Source organism: Psammomys obesus, unplaced genomic scaffold (assembly GCF_907164565.1).
Source record: "Psammomys obesus unplaced genomic scaffold, mPsaObe1.curated_primary_1811, whole genome shotgun sequence".
In the NCBI taxonomy this organism is placed as follows: domain Eukaryota; kingdom Metazoa; phylum Chordata; class Mammalia; order Rodentia; family Muridae; genus Psammomys; species Psammomys obesus.
This window is the reverse complement of record NW_026596466.1, coordinates 834633-852729: the sequence shown is the minus strand read 5'-3', so window position 1 is coordinate 852729 and position 18097 is coordinate 834633. Positions and strand designations below refer to the sequence as shown.

At 56.0% G+C, this 18097-nt stretch overlaps 2 protein-coding genes across 4 annotated transcripts in view; one reads left to right on the top strand and one right to left on the bottom strand.

Moving 5' to 3' along the window:
• Positions 1–1824: 1824 nt before the first annotated feature.
• Bhlha15 (basic helix-loop-helix family member a15) lies at positions 1825–5694 on the top strand. Of its 2 annotated transcripts, none has more exons than XM_055598701.1 (2): positions 1825–1888; positions 2540–5694. In XM_055598701.1, the coding sequence occupies exon 2, from the start codon at positions 2593–2595 to the stop codon at positions 3172–3174; it is 582 nt and encodes a 193-aa protein (XP_055454676.1). In that variant the 5' UTR covers positions 1825–1888; positions 2540–2592; the 3' UTR covers positions 3175–5694. The 2 variants fall into 2 exon arrangements, with proteins under 2 accessions (XP_055454676.1, XP_055454677.1); XM_055598702.1 differs by lacking the exon at positions 1825–1888 and adding an exon at positions 2093–2102.
• The window catches only part of Tecpr1 (tectonin beta-propeller repeat containing 1), a 27924-nt gene continuing 15521 nt past the window's right edge, over positions 5695–18097 (bottom strand). Inside the window, exons 14-25 of one of the 2 annotated variants that reach the window (XM_055598699.1) lie at positions 17910–18067; positions 16642–16769; positions 15468–15570; positions 12545–12641; positions 12342–12421; positions 11063–11119; positions 10434–10614; positions 9841–9976; positions 9094–9186; positions 7723–7829; positions 7513–7632; positions 5695–7423 (exon numbers count right to left, since the gene is read on the bottom strand). In XM_055598699.1, coding sequence (XP_055454674.1) covers positions 7322–7423; positions 7513–7632; positions 7723–7829; positions 9094–9186; positions 9841–9976; positions 10434–10614; positions 11063–11119; positions 12342–12421; positions 12545–12641; positions 15468–15570; positions 16642–16769; positions 17910–18067 — 1362 coding nt within the window. In that variant the 3' untranslated portion in view covers positions 5695–7321. The remainder of the gene's footprint in view (positions 7424–7512; positions 7633–7722; positions 7830–9093; positions 9187–9840; positions 9977–10433; positions 10615–11062; positions 11120–12341; positions 12422–12544; positions 12642–15467; positions 15571–16641; positions 16770–17909; positions 18068–18097) is intronic. The other variant, XM_055598700.1, reaches the window with a different exon arrangement.

The window sequence follows — 18097 nt, the reverse complement described above, 5'->3', positions numbered from 1 at the left end:
GGAGAGGCAGAGACGGCAGGCCCTGGTTCACTGGCCGGCCTACATACCGCACCATTCCAGGCCGGTGAAAAACTGTCTCAGAAACAAAACAAGCAAAAAATGGTGAACTCTGGAGAGTAACAGTTGGTGTTGAACTCTGATCTCCACACTCTATGAATGTGCACAGGCACCGCCACATATACCGACACCAAACAAAACAGCCTTTCCCTAACCCCAGCACCTGAGATGCTAAGGCAGGAAGCCTGCGATGAGCTCAGGACGAGCCTAGGCTATGGTATGAATGAAGTCCTATCTCAAAAACAGTCGCTGAGCTGGGCGCAGTGGCGTATGCCTGTAATCCCAGCACTGGGGGAAGCAGAGGAGATCTCTGCAAGTTCGAGGCCAGCCTGGTCTACAAAGTGAGTCCAGGACAGCTAAGGCTACACAGAGAAACCTTGTCTTGAAAAACCAAAAAACAGCTTTTCTGTGCAGTATTGGTGTGACTCCGTGGCACCTGACCCCTCTCTCCTGTTGTTTCACTGAAGTCCAAGTGACATGACGGAGGTGTCAGTTTCCGGAACCCTGGCCCACAGGCGGGTCTGCCAAGCATGCGAACCTGCCTAGAGATTCCTGGCTGCGTTTTGACATGTCCTATTAGCCTATGGGGGAAAAGCTACTATTAGTGGAGCATAGTGACCAGTTATAATACCCGCACTGAGGCCGAGGACAGCCTTGGCTATGGAGTCTCTGTCTCTAAAAGAAAAAAAAGAGCCAGGGATGTAGTTCAGCCTGCGTGAAGCACTGGGTTTGGTCTCCAGCACCACTCTGCCACTATGGGCGTCTGTAATCACAGCACTCACTGGATTAAAGAATATATATTCTCAGCACATCTTTGTCAGTAGTTGAGTCCAAAACGCTGAAGCTGAGCCGAGTGTGTCATTACGCACTTGTAATTCTAGCACTTGGGAGGCAGAGGCTGGAGGATCAGGTGCTCAGGGCTAGCCTGTGCTACAGCCAGCAAAATGGCTCAGCTGGAAAAGTCACTTGCTGCCAAGCCTAATGACCTGAGTTCATCCCGGGACCCCCATGGTGGAAGTAGAGAACAGACTCCTGCAAGTCGTTCTTTGACTGTGAGCGCACACACCAAAACTAAATAAATAGACAAAAACTAAAGGTGTACATTGAATGGGTGGATGAGTGAGTGAGTGAGTGAATGGCTAGCACAGGAAATCTGCCTTCTGTGAGCACCGTGACAGCCATGTGGAGGTCAGAGGGCAACTTGTGGGAGTTGATTCTTGCCTTCCACCAGGTCTCAGACTGAAGTCGTCAGACTTGGCGTCCGTCAGATGCCCCTTCCCGCAGCCATCTCAGGGCCCTTGTAACCTGGGGAAACCGAGGCAGGAGCTATCAATTACAGCAGGTAGGTTTTCCTACTCGTGAAGACCTACCCTGGGAGCTCTGGGGACCTGAGTGGCATCCCTGATGTACCCACCCCACTTCAGTAAGGGGGAGACAAAAAGGGGAAGGAGACCTCGAGCCCTGTGGACCTGCAGAGTTCGCTCTGGAGCCGGGAGGAGAGGTCGTGGCGGTCTTGTGCAGGGAGGTGGCTGCGGTTCCGGTAAGGTTGCAGGGTGGCTTATCCTAGACTCTGTTCTGTTCGGAGCCTTAACCCCTGGCCAAGGCCAGGTGTCCTGGCCGGGTGCGGGTCTGGGGTTTCCCTGCCCCAGCAAGTCCCAGAGGGAGAGAAGGGGAGGTGTGTCCAGAGCTGGGGGCGTGGCCGCAGGTGCCGCCCTGGCCCCACCCAGCGAGCTCATTTACATGCTTCCCGCGGCCCCGCCTGTGGTGGCTAAAGCGACGTGTCCTTGTCCCCCCGTGGGCAGCCTCTGCGCGTGTGGCTTCGGATCCCCAGGTAAACCAAGGGGTTGCGGGACCTGGATGGGACTGCTGGGAGGGCACCCAGAGGCGGGACCAGAAGGCCGGCAGCTGCGGGGGGCAAAATACAGTGGTGGCTCCACGCAGACCGCCTGGTGCCATCCACGTGCTGGAGCTGGGGGCTCCTGCAGGGCCTTGGCAACTGGCAGTCTGACCTGTGAGCTGTCCTGTGTGCACGCACTGCGGTTCCGGTTCTGATAATGTCCAGGAGAGCTGTAAACATCACGTCTAAGGGGTGCTGCCTGTCTTTGGGACAAATGACAGTGTGTGTATGGGGGGAACCCATAAGCCAGGGTTGGGACCTGTTTCTGGGTGGTTTAATTGTCAGGGGGTACCTAGGTGCAGGAGGTATTTGCAACAGTAAGGGGCATGGGACCTGAAAAGGGTTTTCAGATCAGTGGGGAGCTAAAAGTGGGTCAGTGTGAGTTCGCCCAGGGCTTTGGGTGCACAGGTGAGTCAGCTCAGGGCTCAGCGTGAATGGGAAGCACCTAGGTGTCCTCTGTTTGCCAGTGCTCAGCTAGGCTGGCTGTCGCCCCCATTGCACTGGAAAGCAGCAGCGAGACAGCCAGGCTGGCATGGCCTGTGGCCACGCTGAGTGACCGCAGAGGGGCTCTGTTCTGAATTTCAGTTTGAAGGACCTCTCCCCCAGCCACCGCCTCCTGGGGAAACCAGCCTGGAGCTATGAAGACCAAAAACCGGCCCCCTCGGCGCCGGGCAGCCACGCAGGACACAGAAGCCACCCCAGGAGAGCAGACACCCGACAGACCCCAGTCGGGCTCGGGGGGCTCGGAGCTGACAAAGGGTCTTCGGAGTAGGATCGCCCGTGCAGGTGGGGCCCGGGCAGAGGTCAGCCGCCGGCGACAGGGGTCCGGGGGCCGCCGGGAGAACAGCGTTCAGAGGCGGCTGGAGAGCAATGAGCGGGAGAGGCAGCGGATGCACAAACTCAACAACGCCTTCCAGGCACTGCGAGAGGTCATTCCGCACGTGCGGGCCGACAAGAAGCTCTCCAAGATTGAGACCCTGACGCTGGCCAAGAACTATATCAAGTCGCTGACCGCAACCATACTCACCATGTCCAGCAGCCGCCTCCCGGGGCTGGAGGGGCCAGGCCCTGCACCAAGCCCTAAGCTCTACCAGCACTACCACCACCAGCAGCAGCAGCAGCAGGTGGCTGGGGCCACGCTTGGTGTCACAGAGGACCAGCCCCAAGGCCACCTGCAGCGATACTCAACGCAGATCCACAGCTTCAGAGAGGGGAGCTAGCGCCCGCCCTGAGCTCCCGGGGTGCCCAGCTCAGCTCTGCTCTGCAACCTTCGCGCCACGAGCCCCAGACTGCTGATGGCATTCTTGAGACTGCTTCCGGGATTTTGTCGTTGGCGGCCCAGGCTGGCCTTGAACTCATCCTCCACTTTCTCTAGGGCTGGGATCACAGGCACACCTCCCCACATGGTGCAAGCGCTCTACCAACTGAGCTACATCCCCAGTCCAAGGTTGCCTACTGACTCCGTTTTTCTTGAAGGCCAGCTCAGACACCAACATGTGACAGTTTTTCCTAGCTGCCCAGGGTCAAGGGAGCGATCTGGGCCTTCTAGGTATACTGAGGCCAAAGTCTCTGCAGAATGCCTGCCCCAGACTTAACAGCTTTTTTGACAAAATATATGGGCAGGATGGGAAAGTTCATTCTTTTTGTGTGTGGCAGCCAAGGGGTGATTCCAGGAAAAACTTGACTTACAAATGTCCCTGCTCTCACTGAGCCCAAGGTACACCCCATATTGTGGGGCTACAAGGAAGCTGGACTCAAGGCCCATCAGGGAATATAGCAAAAGCCACAGTGGCGGCTCGTTTTACATGAGCCATCTTAGCAGCCCAGATGCCCTGGGCCCAACTCAACAACTGGAGTTAGAAAGGCCTAGCCAGGCCCCATCTCATGGGACTTTAGGTGGCTAAGGGGCTTCTCCCTCTTTCTCTTTCCCAAGTGGAGACTTCTGGAAAAGCTGCAGTGTCCTAGGTTGTGGCTGTCCACAACCTGTGTGGGGACCAGGCAGGGTCTTTGTGAAGAGCACCCTTGAGCCTCTGTACAAGGATAGACTTGTCCTGGACCTCTTATAGCCCTCCCCACCCCCTCCCCCATTCCAATAGAGGGGTGCGCCACTCTTGCCTTTGCCCCTGATGTGTGGTTGCCACGTGCTCTTTCACAGGCTGATGGACTTAGCTCTGGGCACCTATGGTGTTTTCTGAGGTAGAAGCTCCCTGAGCCGGAGCATTAATAACGAGGACTGAGTGCTGGCAACCTTGCTGCCCGAAGCCCAGCTTCCGTCTTTTGGGTGTTCCTGCTCCAATGGGTCTGCCAGGCTTCAGTACTTTGCTGTCAATTGCTTTTGGCCTCTTTCCTTCTTCCCTTGTCTTTCTGCCCAGACCCGTCCTGGAGTTCCTTGGGGCCCAGCCCCCCCTTTTAGAGTGACAGAAGTCTCACAGTGTAGCCTAGGCTAACCCTAAACTACACAGCCCAGGCTGGTTTTGCACTTGTGTTTGGTCCATCCTCCTGCTTCAGACCCCAAGTGAACCCTACCCCAAGTGCTGTGAACACAGGTGCAGGAGGAGAGCCATGGCACCCCAAGAAATAGATAAGATAGTTACCTTAGGCCTGGGGGTGTTGGTCTCCCCACCCTAGGAGAACTTGATTGGTACCGCTTTCCAGTTCTGGAGAGCTGGTCTGGTCCTTCACAGATCGTAGGTCAGGTAGAAACTGAAGGCCTTTGTGTCTGTGATTTAGGGATGGTTACTAGTTAAGGTCAGTAGTTAGGGGATTTGCCAGTGTGAGCTGAGGCCAGGCACAACTCCAGTTGGAAAGAGCTCAGATAGCTCCCTGACTATAGGGACCTGCCCCGAGGAACACAAAAGGCCTCTGCTGACAGACAGTCCTACAGACCCAGTGGCTGATCTCCACATGAGCCAAGGCCAGATCTGGGCTCATTTCATCCAACCCTGTCTGGAAGCACAGGGAAAGGAGGGGGAAGACATCCAGCCAAACTTCTGGCCTGGCTGCAGTCTGGCTGGCTCAGGCCCAGGGCTGTCCAGGGTAGCTGCCTGGCAGGACCACAGCCTCATGGCTCTTTGTGCCCCTCAAGCTCGCACGTGCACCCGCTGCTTCCCAGGGGATGACCTGGGCCTCGCTGTCCACTTTACTGTTGATCAGATCACAGCGGACCTTTCAGGAACCCCAGTCCCATTGGGAGGCCGGGGGACAAGTCTGTGATACCAGCAAGGCCTGCCACTCTGTCTCCCTGTCCCAAGCCCAGGCTGGTCTTTTTGAGGTCTCATGTAGCTTAGGTTGACCTCCAACTTGCTATGGAGTGAAATGACAGAATTCTGCCTCTACCTCTGGTGCTGGGATCGACTACTCTTCCCACACTCAGTTTAGGCAGTGCTGGGGATTGAACTCAGGCTTGGAGGGAGCATCTTTGGCAACAGATCTACACCCCATCCTGGTCTCTTTCTGAGTTTACTCAAGCCCCTGGACGAGAGAGATGGAGCTGCCCCATCCCCGACCAGGCCACCTGGACTGTGGAGCCGCCAGATCTAATCAGCTTCCCATGGCAGAGAAACGAGAATTGTGTCCTGCCTGGAAAAGAACAGGCTATTTTTCCCCAAATGTTTCCCTCAAAGGACTAATGAAATTGCCAGCTATGTCTTAAGACGGTAAGATTTCACGGCCACCGTGCTTTGGTCCTGGAGACCTGTGCCTTTTAATTCAAATGCCTAATAAAGATACGTTAGTCATGCTGTTGGTATAAATTTTTATTAAATAGAACATTTAAGGAACCTAGACAGTTCAGTGCCACTGAGGGGGTGAACGGTTGGTGCTCAGCAGCGAGAGGTGTCACCCTGGTTAAAAAGCAGCGTTGCCACCCTGGCGGTGCTCCGCCAAAACCATCTGCAGAGTGCGCGGGTCACAGTTGCTGGGGCACAAGCGGGGGTGCCCACAGGAAGGTGACCTCCGGACACCTCCCTGCACGTGGCTGTGTCTGGTCCTACCTCTGGAAATGCTAAGGACACGGGCTCCTCAGATGCCCCTGGGACACCCCTCACACAGATCAGCCTTCCTGACCACAGCGTCACACAGGCAGGATTCCAGGGCAAATGCCTGTTAGGGGCCGAGTCTCTCAAAGTGAGCAGGTGGGGCTTGGCTCTGGCACTCCTGAGACATCACCCACTGGGTACACTTTTGCCAGGGGCCAGTGCTTAGGCCGTGCCAGGCAGGCTAGCGCTCTCTTGGGACAGTAGGTGCCTTCTGCCCATCCCTGGGGCACAAGACAGCCTGGGGCTCTGGCCATACCCTCTCCACAGGGAACAGATTTCTTCATTCAACTCTAGGGTGCAAGCTGCCTCCTCCCCAGACCTGGCCACACTGCAACACGGTCCTGTGCAGGGAGGTTCTGCCTCCATCCCAAAGAGGGGCTAAACTGGGGTTCGTGGCGATTTTCAAGTGCACCCGGGGGGTGGCCCCAAAACACCAGGACAGCCCCGTCTCATTTTCCCCCAAGACAGAGTAGCCCTGGCTGTCCCAGAACTCACTTTGTAGACCAAGCAGGCCTCAAACTCAGAGAGATCCCCCTGCCTCTGCCTCCGAAGTGCTGTGATTAAAGGCATGTGCCACTACACCTGGCTCCCATCTCACTTTTGAGGCAGGGTCTACGTAGCCCAGGCTGACCTCAAACTTACTATGGAGCCTGAGGATGCCCTTAAACTCCGGATCTTGCCTTCACCTTCTGAGTACTGGGAATACAGACATGCACCAACATGCCTGCTTTATTTATCTAGATTTTTTTTTTTTTTTTGAGATAGTCTTGCCTGTCTCAGTCTCCTGAGTGCTGGACAATCCTCCTGCCTCAGTCTCCTGAGTGCTGGGCCTACAGGCATCAGCCACCAAACCCAGCTCCTTTGCTTAACTTTTGAAGGAAAACCCCATTTGGAAACCTGCCAGGGAATGACCACACACCGAGGCCTATCCACCTGAGCCCCACAACTATTTCTCCTGGAGGTGCTTTGCAGGCTGCGGGTGAGGAAGGGGCTTCCCTGGTCTGCCCCTCTAGACGGAGAATTCTGGAGGGCTCCGAGTTCCTGGGCTGGAAAGGTGGGAGGGTTAGCAGGGAGGGACGGGGGCTGAGGGCCCCAGGCAGCAGTCGTCGCTTCCGCTCTTCCCTACAGCATCCCTCACAGTCTGGGGACACGTGTTCCCCCCCCCCCCCAGTTTCACATCTTTGGGCACTTTGCCAGTGTTTCAGAAGTGGCTGACTTTGGCCTGACTCCCCATGTTCGGGGGCCTGGGTGATGCCCATGCCGCACAACAAAGGCCTCAGTTCTGCTCCTTCAGGCTCGAACCACCCTTGCCTCCAGGTGAGGAGAGGCCTCAGCAGCAAACAGGACCTGGACCATGGGCCTCCTGCTCCCTGGACACATTCCTAGGTAGTGTGGTGGCATTGGCCCGGACAGAGATATGGTCCCAGCCTCCCTACAATCAGAAAGCCGTATCACTCAGGACCAACTGTCCTCTCGCCAACCCCCACGCTTAAAACAGTACCAGGTTGCCATTGTACTCACTCCAATGCCATAGTCCCAGCCCTGTCCCTTGGGCTCCCGAGGTTGGACACCCACTCGACGACACACTGTCCCCCGGCTTAGGCCATGGCTCCCCTGGACTTTGTTGGCAATCACCCAGACCTGGAACGGAGCGGGTAGCTGGGTACAGAAGGGAGAGAGCAGAGAGGGGACCCCGACTCCCCACTGCCAAGTAGCCCGCTCTCCCCTCACCTGGTCCAGCGGCCCCACAGACACTTTGCGCACGTTGTTGGACACGTGTTCCCAGCTGGAGCCCTGCGGGTAGCTGGGGGTGATCCCAGCTCGGTACCACAGGTTCCCTGTGCAGGAAAGCACCCACCGTGACATCAACCCCCAGGTCCCCTCCAATCCTTCACACCCAAGGGCTCTGGCTGACCCACAGCCAGGAGCCTGGGCCACAGACAGCCCTGTCTGTGTTGTTGGCTTCATAATCATCTCATTGTGCCTCTTGGGGCTGACAGCGTTAGCCTTTCTGCTGTGGTAGAGGCCGAGGACAAAGAATGTTTTAAGCAAATAAAAAGAGAACTGGATCTGGACGAAAAACCCTGGACTCCAAGACGGTTTTCTTTTCAGAGCCTCATGTAGCACAGGCTAGCTTTGAAGCCCTGAGCCAGCTGCCTCCATCTCCCCGCACTGAGATCATAGGGGTATACGCCACATACCAGGTGTATGTGGGGCTGGGATTGAACTCGGGGCTCTGTGTGCGCGAGGCTGGTGCTCTATCTACTGAGCTGAGGCCTTACCACAGGATGGCCTCAACCTCGATCCTTTTGACCTAGCTTTTCCAGTTCGATATTATAAGACACACCCCACCACACCTGCCGCAGGTTTTCAGACAGGGGCTCATGTGTTCCAGGCTGGTCTTGAACTTATTTAACAAGAATGGCCTGAACTTCTGATCCTCCTGCCTCAACCTCCCAAGTGTTAGGATTACAGGCATGTGCTACGCTTCTGCCTTTCCTACCCAACTCATCAATACCATCAGTAAAATCTTGAAGAGGACTAGGCCAGGGCCCTGTCTGAGGTGACACAGGGGATCTCCTAGAGGACGCTCTAGCTCTCGGCCTTCCTAACGCTGCAACCCTTTAATACAGTCCCTCTTGTTGTGCCGACAGAATTATTTTTGTCGCTACTTCATAACTGTAATTTTGCTGTTATGAATCATAACGTAAACATGTTTTCCAATGGCCTTTGGCAACATCAAAGGGGCCATGACCCCCAGGTTGAGAACCACTGCTCTAGATGCTTCTGGGGCTGTGGTCACAAACTAAGTTGAGGGAAGAGGTCAAGGCTGGCTCTGAGCTGACTTCATGGTTTCATGTAGGAGCCCTAGGAGCTTTGCTGTTCTGCCTTGGTCTAGGTCCTCGGTCCAGTGTCCTGTCTCCACGGTGCATCTCCATGATGCAGGAAGGTGACCCTAACAAGTTCCTTGACCCCAGGGAAACAGCACAGAAAGGTCTGGACATTTCCAAAGGATGACATCCCAGCCTACTTATGGCCAACTGGGGTATCCGTGGAACCCTATCCTCCCCCAGTGACCATGCAGACGCCCAAGTAACTTGCCGTTTTCATCCAAGGCATATACTGACGTCTGGCCCACAGACACCTGTGTCAGCTTCTGTTTGGGAGGCGATGGGATGTGGTACCAGCAGTCGCCTGTGAGGGGAGAGCCGACTCAGGAGCCCAGACCCAGGCCACTAGAGTTCCAAACCCCACAGCAGGCTGACTCCTTGAGGGGAGAGCCGGCTCAGGAGCCCAGACCCAGGCCGCCTAGAGTTCCAAACCTCACAGCAGGCTGACTCCTTGCGGCCAGCCTTCAACCCCAGCCGAACCAATGTGTGGCTGGGGCTCAGCGCGTGAGCTGAGGGTCACAAAAGGCCACCTCAGGCTCTGCCATCCACCCCGTTGCCCAGGTTTGCCCAGGGCTCTGCAGGGCTCATCCTGGGTTCTGATATCAAGCCCACCTCATCCATATGACATGAAGATGCCCAGCCTGGCACATGGTTGGGAGATGGGACTCAGTGGCTGCCCTTCGACCCCCTGCAAAACCCAGCAAAGAACAGGCCAGGATGGCTTGTGCATGCTGAGATAACTCTCATGGCCCCAATGGCTCAGTAGCCCTCACCAGGGGTGCTGGTCCAGGCTGTCCTTGTGTGGATGAGGTGGCTTCTGGGCAAGGAGCCCAATTCACACCCAGACCTGCTCCAGAGGAAACCCTCAAAACTGAGTAAGAGACCTGCCCGCCATCTTTCCATAATCCACCACAGTGGGGCTAGCGGTGGGGGGGGGGGGCGGTTAGGTGCCACTCACCAGCTGGCTGGGAGGGCGACACAGAGCCCCGGTAGAATGCAGAGCCATCCCTGGCCACAGCCCACACCTGATAGCAGGCGCCGATGGAGACGGAGGTGAAGGGCTGGTCTGTGCCAACGTGCAGCCAGGAGGAGCCCTGGGATGGGGGGAAGAGATCACTGAGGGGCCAATGGGACTGCCTGGCCTCCTCTCCCCTAAGGCCGAGACTCAAAGTGTAAGCCTGCCCGGGAGGCAAAGGGCCTCCAGGGCCCAGCCTGCTCTGACGTAGCCCTAACTACAGCCTGACCTTGGCCTACTGTTGAGCCCCAGGACTCGGGCCTCTCAAAGGAAAGGTATGGACGTGTGCACGTCACCAAGGAGCCACCATGCCACCTGCCCCACCCCCATCACTCCCAGGCTGAAGAGACGGCAACCTCCTCCTTGGCACTGCCTGCCTCATTTGGATTACATGTGACGCCCTCCCACCCCGGAGATCCATTCTGGGCAGGTCTGGGGAAACCCGAGGCCAGGTGCCTCGCACAGAAGAATCCTGAGGCCTACAAGACTCTACAGAAACAGGGACGACCCCGAAAGGCCAGAGAGCGGGTGCTCACCGCAGGGTTGAGTTCAGAGATACCCAGGCGGCACAGGACGTCCCCCTTGTCACTGACAGCCCACAGTGCAATGCTGTGTCCTTGCCCGTCAGCACCCGCACTCTCTGGGATGATGGACACATCGCTGAGGGCAATGGGAGCCACCTCCAGCCATGGCCCGCTGGTCACCAGCTTGCATTTTCTGTTCAGGGAAATATCTGAGTCTGGGGACCGTGTGTCACTGCTCACCACAGCCCAGTATGCAGAAGCCAAGATGGACGGCCCTAACAGGTAGACTGCAGCCTCAAGGACTTGGGGGAGGGGAGGGGCAGCCAGTGGAGGGGAATGTCAGGCTCCTGTCTGTCCCTTGCCCTTCCCCCCAGCTCACCCTCCAACCTACAAGCACAGCCGAGCCAGTGACATTTCTCTTATTTGTTCTTCAGAACAAACTTCAGAAAGCAGAGCGCAGGGAGCCCGCAGGCACTTCCTGGCCTGACATTTACTTTGAGCCTGGTTTCTCCCTCCCTGCTTCTTTCCTGGGGCCTGAAGTCAGAGGCCAGCAGTTCTGGCTCAAGAGAAGCCAACGTCCCCTTTCCCTGCGTGTAGAGGAGGAGCGGGGCCTGAGCCTACCACCCTGAAGGCTCTCTTACCTGGCCCAGCACCTTCTCCTGACAAAATCCTTCATGGTTTTGTAGCCATGGTAGGAGCTGCAAGAGGAAGGAATGGGGCAATCCAGATCATTTCGTGGAACTTTCTAGAAAGTGGCACTGCACACACATTCTTTTCCCGAGTCTAAGTCACACGAGTAGAGGAGGGGTCGAGGTGGCTGCGTACAGTTCTCCTAGCTGCTCCAAGGTGGTCAGGGCTGAACTGTAGCTTTCAGGGGGTCCCTGAGGCCTGGGCATGGCAGTTGCCATCCAGAGTGCCAGGCTCAGCAGCCCTGGGCCTGTCCCCTCCCCAATCACTATCAGAGGGTGCTCGGGGAGTGGGAGCCTTCAGTCTGGTTGAGGGCTGGAGTCAGTCTGAGGGTCCTCACTGCCACCTGAGGGGGTCTCACCCCGAGTCTGCTCAGAAGCCATCCAGCTAGGGGCCTGGCTCGGGTTCTTCCGGTTCACTGTTCTTCTGATCGGACATGTGCACTTTGAGGAGCCTAAACCGGTCTCACGGGCTCTCGACACACGAGAGCTGCCGGCACCAACTTTCTGACTTGCAATCCACTTGTGTTCATAGGTGTGTGTGTGTGTGTGTGTGTGTGTGTGCACGCACACTGTGTCTATACGGAGGATGGACTGCTGCCCTTGGCTGCCCTTCCTCAGGCACTCCCCCCTGCCCTGACTGGCGACACATACATTTTTGAGGCAAGGTAGGCTGGCTAGTGAGCCCCAGGGATCCTCCTGTTTCTGCCTCCCCAAGAGCTGGGAATACAGGTGTGATACAGGGTGCTAGGGCTCAAATCCAGGCCCCGTGTTTGCAAGGCAAGCCCTTTGCATGCTGAGCCTAACATTCCACCTACTGCACCTCTTCCCCACTTTCCTCAGCATGCCTGGCTTCCCAGAAGGCCTCACTCTAAAGGACTCCTACTGCCCTGTTAGCAGGAACGCTCTCCCTCATATTGCTGCTCCCATCGCCTGTCATTCAGGGCTTGGCTTATAGCCCACCCCTACCCCCACCCCCCAGAAGCTGCAGTGGTTCCAAGGTTTCTCTTGCCCTCCCTGAGCCTCTTAGGCCAAGGTCACGTTATTGGGCCTTGTTGGAACCTTCAGACCAGGCACAGCAGGGGCAAAGCCTTCTACCATAACCATGCATAGGCAGAGCTCCCCAGGGTCTCTCCCTCCCCTACCGTGAAGCAGGCTGAGGTAACAACATTGGGGTGGGTTCTGCTACTCAGCCAGGTTGGGGCAGAGGCTCGGGACACAGAGAGCTACTCACGCAGGGAAGTCACTGGCGTACTGCCATCCTTCTTGATCGGTGCCTCCGGGGACACTGAAGTCCACATACCAGTCAGAGACCTGGGGAAGAGTGAGAGGCAATGGAAGAGCCCCTCCCCCACAAACCCAAAGACCAGAAGAAACCTGGGGGATGGGAGGGCCAAGGCTGGCAGATCTTCCACACACAGGGGAGGCAGGGCTCACCCAAGTCCATTGCAGGGATGGGGGCTTCGTGCTGGCCTTGGTGCATTCTTGCAGGCCCGTGGCATCACTCCACATGTACCGGTCAGTGGGCAGACCCCTGCAGGGGTCAGCAGAGGTAGGGCGATGACAGAGGGCTCGGGAGCTGCCACCCTGCCTTGACATCCCATCCTTGCTGGGAACTGACTGGACAAGTCACCTCCAGACCCCACTCACTCACCAGGGATGATGGACAAAACCGGAATTGGCCCAGGGTAGGGACAGTGCCAGGGCCATACCAACCAACCCATCTACCGAGGCCATGGCTCACAGTGTGGTCTGGGAGTCGGCTTTCTTTCCCTTAGGTTATGGCCTCCAACCCCCAAGATGCTGCAGCCCCTCAGGAACCACAGGAGATGTAGTTGGGAATGATGGTTCATTTTGTTCTGTTTTTGAGATAGGGCTTCTCCGTGTGGCCCTGGCTGATGAAGAGCTTGTCAGCTTGTTCAGATAGAGATACCTTAGAGATTGACAAAGTGTCCTTCTGAGCATTTCCAAGGTCTATGTAGGCCATGGAGCCTCTACCCTACTCCGCTGCTGGGTTCAAGATCTGAACAGACTGCTGGGAGGTGGTAGCACTGTGGGCGGGGCTGGTGGCAGGAAGGAGGTCACAGGGAACGTGTTGGAGCTTATACCTTGCCTAGACTCCTCCTGCTCCCTCTGTTTCCTGCAAGTGAGCGGATCTGCTTCTCTCTGCCCTTCCACCACGACATTCCACCTCCCCACAGGCCCAGGCAAGGCAGCCAACAGTGATCTCCACAGCCGGAAGCCAAGCACAGCCTTCTCCCCATTAAAGACATTACATGGATTTGCTTATTTGCTTATTTGGCACACACACGTGTAGGTCAGTGAACAGCTTTTGGAAATCTGTTCTCTCCTTCCACCATGTGGGTCCCAGGATTTGAACTCAAGTCACCAGGCTTGGCAGCAAGGGCCTAGTGTTTTCCCGTTGAGTCCTCTCACTGGCCTCTTCTTTCCTCAAATTCTTTTAGATATTTTGTGATGTCATTAGAGTGAGTATTAACCTAATAAAACTGAACGCCTTCCTAAGAGAAAACTTGTGGCTGGAGGGGTTGCAGAAGGACTCAGTGACGCATGAGATACTGAGCTAGAGCCCCCAAATCCATGTAAAAAGTCTGGGCAGGGGCACACACCTGTAATTCCAGCTTCCTGGGACTTCACATTTCAGCGTCCACATATCAGGAGGTTTTTGTTTTGTTTTGTTTTTCAAGACAGGGTTTCTCTGTGTAGTCCTGGCTGTCCTGAACTCACTCTGTAGACCACACTTGCCTTGAACTCACAGATCCTCCTGCCTCTGCCTCCTCAGTGCTGGGCTCAAAGGTGTGCACCACCACCGCCTGGCTCCCATGTATCAGTTTTATCACGACCTAGTGGTGTCCCATCATTGACAAGCTGCCCTTGCTGGCTTTGGTGTGACAATCAGCAAGCTGAGTGATTTGGGTAGCTGTGACTGCCTGCCAATAAGATTTCACAGAAGAATTTTTGTTGTTGTTTCATGAGAGGCTTCACTTATAGTCCTGAAATATATTAGTTGGTCTAGGCTGCCTGGAACTTACAAACATCCTCTGCTTCCGCTTCCTGAGCCCTGGACGTATATACGCCACTCACTGTACCCAGATCAAAAGGTTTGGGGAGGAGAGACTAACATCTCTATGGCCTTTATTCATATTTTTAAGTTTTAAAAAATGTATTCCCAGCCAGGTACGGTGGTGCACGCCTGTAATCCCAGCACTTGGGAGGCTGAGGCAGATGGATCTGAGTTTGAGGCCAGCCTGGTCTACAAAGCGAGTTCCAGGACAGCCAGGGATACACAGAGAAACCTTGTCTCCAAACAAAACAACAACAACAAAAAAAAAAACAAAACAAAATAAGCAAATTCCCATTTTTAATTTGTGTGTGTGTGCTCACATGCACACATATGGGCATGCACATATGTGAGTGCAGGTCCTGTGGAGTCCAGAAGAGGGTGCTGTGTCCCCTGAAGGTGGAGTTACAGGCAGTTGAGAACTGTCCATGGGTGCTGGGCACCAAACTCAGGTCCCCAGCAAGGGCACAATGCACTTTTTAATGGCTGTGCTCTCTTCAACGCTTAGATTAATGTATATATACACGTATTGATATATATACACACACATATTAATATATTAATGTGTGTATTAACACTCATGTATTTATATATATAATGTGTGCATATATGTGGACCCCTGTGTGTGCACATGCCATGTGCGCAGGTGTCTGCAAAGGCCAGAAGGGGCCATCAGATCCCCCGGGGCTGGCATTATAGGCAGTCAAACTCGGGTCTTTGGCGAGAGCAGTAAGCGCTGTTAAGCACAGAGCAGTCTTTATGGAGGCAGGGTTAGTAACAGAGTCCGAAGAGAGAGGAAGGGTCTGGGAGACGGCCCGGCCATCAGGAGCTCGCGCTGCCCTCGCTGAGGACCCGAGTTTGATCCTCGGCACCCACGTTAGGAGGTCCACAACTCCTGCCACTCCCGCTCTGCACAGGCACCAGCACCCATGTGCACAAGTGTGTGCGCACACGTGCGCACACACCTCAAAACAAAATAAATTTCAGTGGAAAAAAGCTGGGCAGGATGGTACGTCCCTGAAAGCCAGCACCTGAGCCTGATCTCCGGCCTCTACAGGTACAAGCACACATACAAATGCGCACACACCACATGCACAAACACACACACACACACACACACACCACACACACACACACACACACACACACCCACACACCCACCCCTAAAAAGCAAACCGGATCCTGCTGCTGCAGGCTGGCAGGCTGGCAGCCTGACGCCAGCTCCAGGCTACGCTGAGCACTGCCGTCCAGCTTTTGTCAGGTGTGTGGCCAGCCACTCACCTGCTGGTATAGCCTGTGACAGGGTTCCAGCGCTGGTTCTCATAGATGTAGACACTCTTCACGTCTGACTGTGTGTAGATGTTGCTGGTACTGCTGGCTAGGCCTGGGGGTGGGGGTGACAAGAGGCTGCTGGGATCCAGGCCACATTAGCCCTGAGGCTGCCAGGACCTCGGCCCAATAGAAACCAGGTCTGGAGGGGAGATCAGAGCCAGAGCAGCCGAGATGGGTTATCTGGTCTTAAAAAGGACCAGCTTCGCTTAGGCCTCTCTCTCCTCTGGGTTCACAAATCCTCTGGCTTCCATGGGAGAGATCTGCAAGAGGGTCTCACTGGATGTCCCAGGCTGGCCTCAGACACAGATCCACTGGCTTCTGCTTCCCAAGTGCTGGTGGTAAAGGCAAGCAGTACCACAGCCAGCCCTCCTCCGCCCTTACTGAGCCTTGCAGTCCTGCTGTCCCCTATCTCACACCCAGCAGGTGCCTGCCTGGGTCACCTTTTTAGCGAAGATGCCTTGGCCCACACATATGACCTCTGTGAGTCTGACCGTCCTCAGAGGTGGGACAGAGACCAGAGTGATTCCTGCCTCAAGGTCAGGGACGCTCTTTGGCCTGTGAGGCCCTATGTTATTAGCAGACCAAGTTCTACAGGGTCAGCTGCCATGGGGTACCAGGGCTGTGGCACAGAATATTCTATCTCAGAGTCTGCTCTTGTCTCTACCTTCTACCCTAAACTTGGGGAATCCCTGTGATGGGGGCCACTCACTTTCCCTAAAGGCTTTGGAACTTGGCACAATGGGCTCTAGGGCTGCTCCAATGGTCTCCTTCCCCCGCCCCCCCCCCCCACATGGCTTCATCTATGAAATGAGGCGCTGAATAGACTAGAGGATCCTGGTAGCTGCTGTTCTAGAACCTTCACATTCCTCTGCACTGCTGGCGGGATCACAGAGGGCACTTCAGAGGCTAGGCCTGTTCTGAGCTCTCCAGCCCCATGGATTGGTCTGGGACTGCCCTCTGTGGAGGTTGGCAGCGGTGAAGGTCACCTGTCAAGCCAGCTGTTGAGTGTCGGCACTGGGACAGCAGCCCTGGGCACTGGGAAGGGTGGCCAGATGGACAGTGGTGAGCTTATGCCAAAAAGGTTTAGGGAGCTACTCTGGCCAGCCTCAGGTGCCACCCTCACCTTGGAAGCAACCTCCGCCATAGCCGCCTGTATACACCCATGCTGTGTGGTCATAGCCAATTCCCCACACCACACCTCGGCTGTTGGCCTCTATGATCCTCAAGTGGCCTCCCATCTGTCGCCAGAACCTGCAGGGATGAGAAAAACCCTTCAGCCCTGTCATTCAGCCTGTCGCCACCCTGGAGTCAGAGCTCACATGACTAGGAACGACACACAGCCCATTTGATTCTAGAGAAAGCACAAAGCGGCACACAAGAGGCAGGGTGTCCCTAAGGTCTTGTCCCCCTTAGCCCCGAGCCACACCGACCATGGGGCAGGGCTCAGCAGTCTAATCCACAGCGCTCCCCGCTCAGTCCCTGTGCGACTGGCCACAGGGGGCTAGGTGCAGCCAGGCTTAAATGTCATGGCAGGGAGAGAGCAGGGAACGTGTCATTTAATCCTCCGTGCAAGGAACATCATGGCCAGATGGCTTCCAAGCCATCCCAGGGTGGCTACCTGGGGACAGCCTCCTCAGCAGGAGACTGGGCTGCTGTTCTGTAGGCTCTGCCTCAGCCACCAGGAGGTGACAAGTGAACACGGCTACCCATTTCGGTCTACGACTCTTGGGCTGGACTGTGGTCACTGGTAAAGGCATAAGGCCTTCCCTGGGCTCCTTCACCCAAACTCTTCCTCCTCAGAGCCCTACTCTTATCTGTCCCTTCAGAACCTCTTGTATGGTGTCTCCTGGATCCCAGGCTGTCCTTGAACTTACTACGCAACCAAGGATAACCTTGAACTTTAGACCCTCCTGCTTCCACCTCCCAGTACTGGGACCAAGGGCATGCGCCACCACTCAGTTTATGGGGGTACTGGGGAAGGAACTCAAGGTTCCTACGTTCTAGGCAAACAACGGAAATGCTCCACTCCCCTGTGCTCCCTGTGGTTTTAAACGGGATCCCCCCTATCTAAAGTGGGCACCCATCCCCATTCTCCCCTGAGCTCTCTGCTCCTCTCCCACGACCCACCTTGAGACATGCTCCAAGCTCTGCTGCTTGGTGGGCACCACTGACCTCTAAGCCCAGCCTTGAACAGGCCCAGTGGGTCTCAGGGCCCAGGAAAGCATCTACCCACCTTTCCGGCTAGTCGGTGAGAAGCTGTGGTGTGCGGGCTCAGGTCCCGCTGGGGGAGCCCTTTTTATAAACACAAGCTCTGGTGCTTCGGGGCGGGGGGGAGGGTGAGGAGGGGATGAAAGGCCAGGCACAGGTCCATTTAGGGTACAGCCAACTCACATCTGGTCGCAGGGCAGCGGGTGCTCACGGGCTTCCAGGTCTGGGCTGGGCTCACTCACAAAGATGTCACCCTTGCAGGTGACAGACCAGATGGCCTGGGGGCACGGGCGTCCATGGACCTTCCGGCTCTCACAGCAGGACAGGCTGAGCAGGGCGAGCTGGTGTGGGCACACAGCTGGTCACTGCCG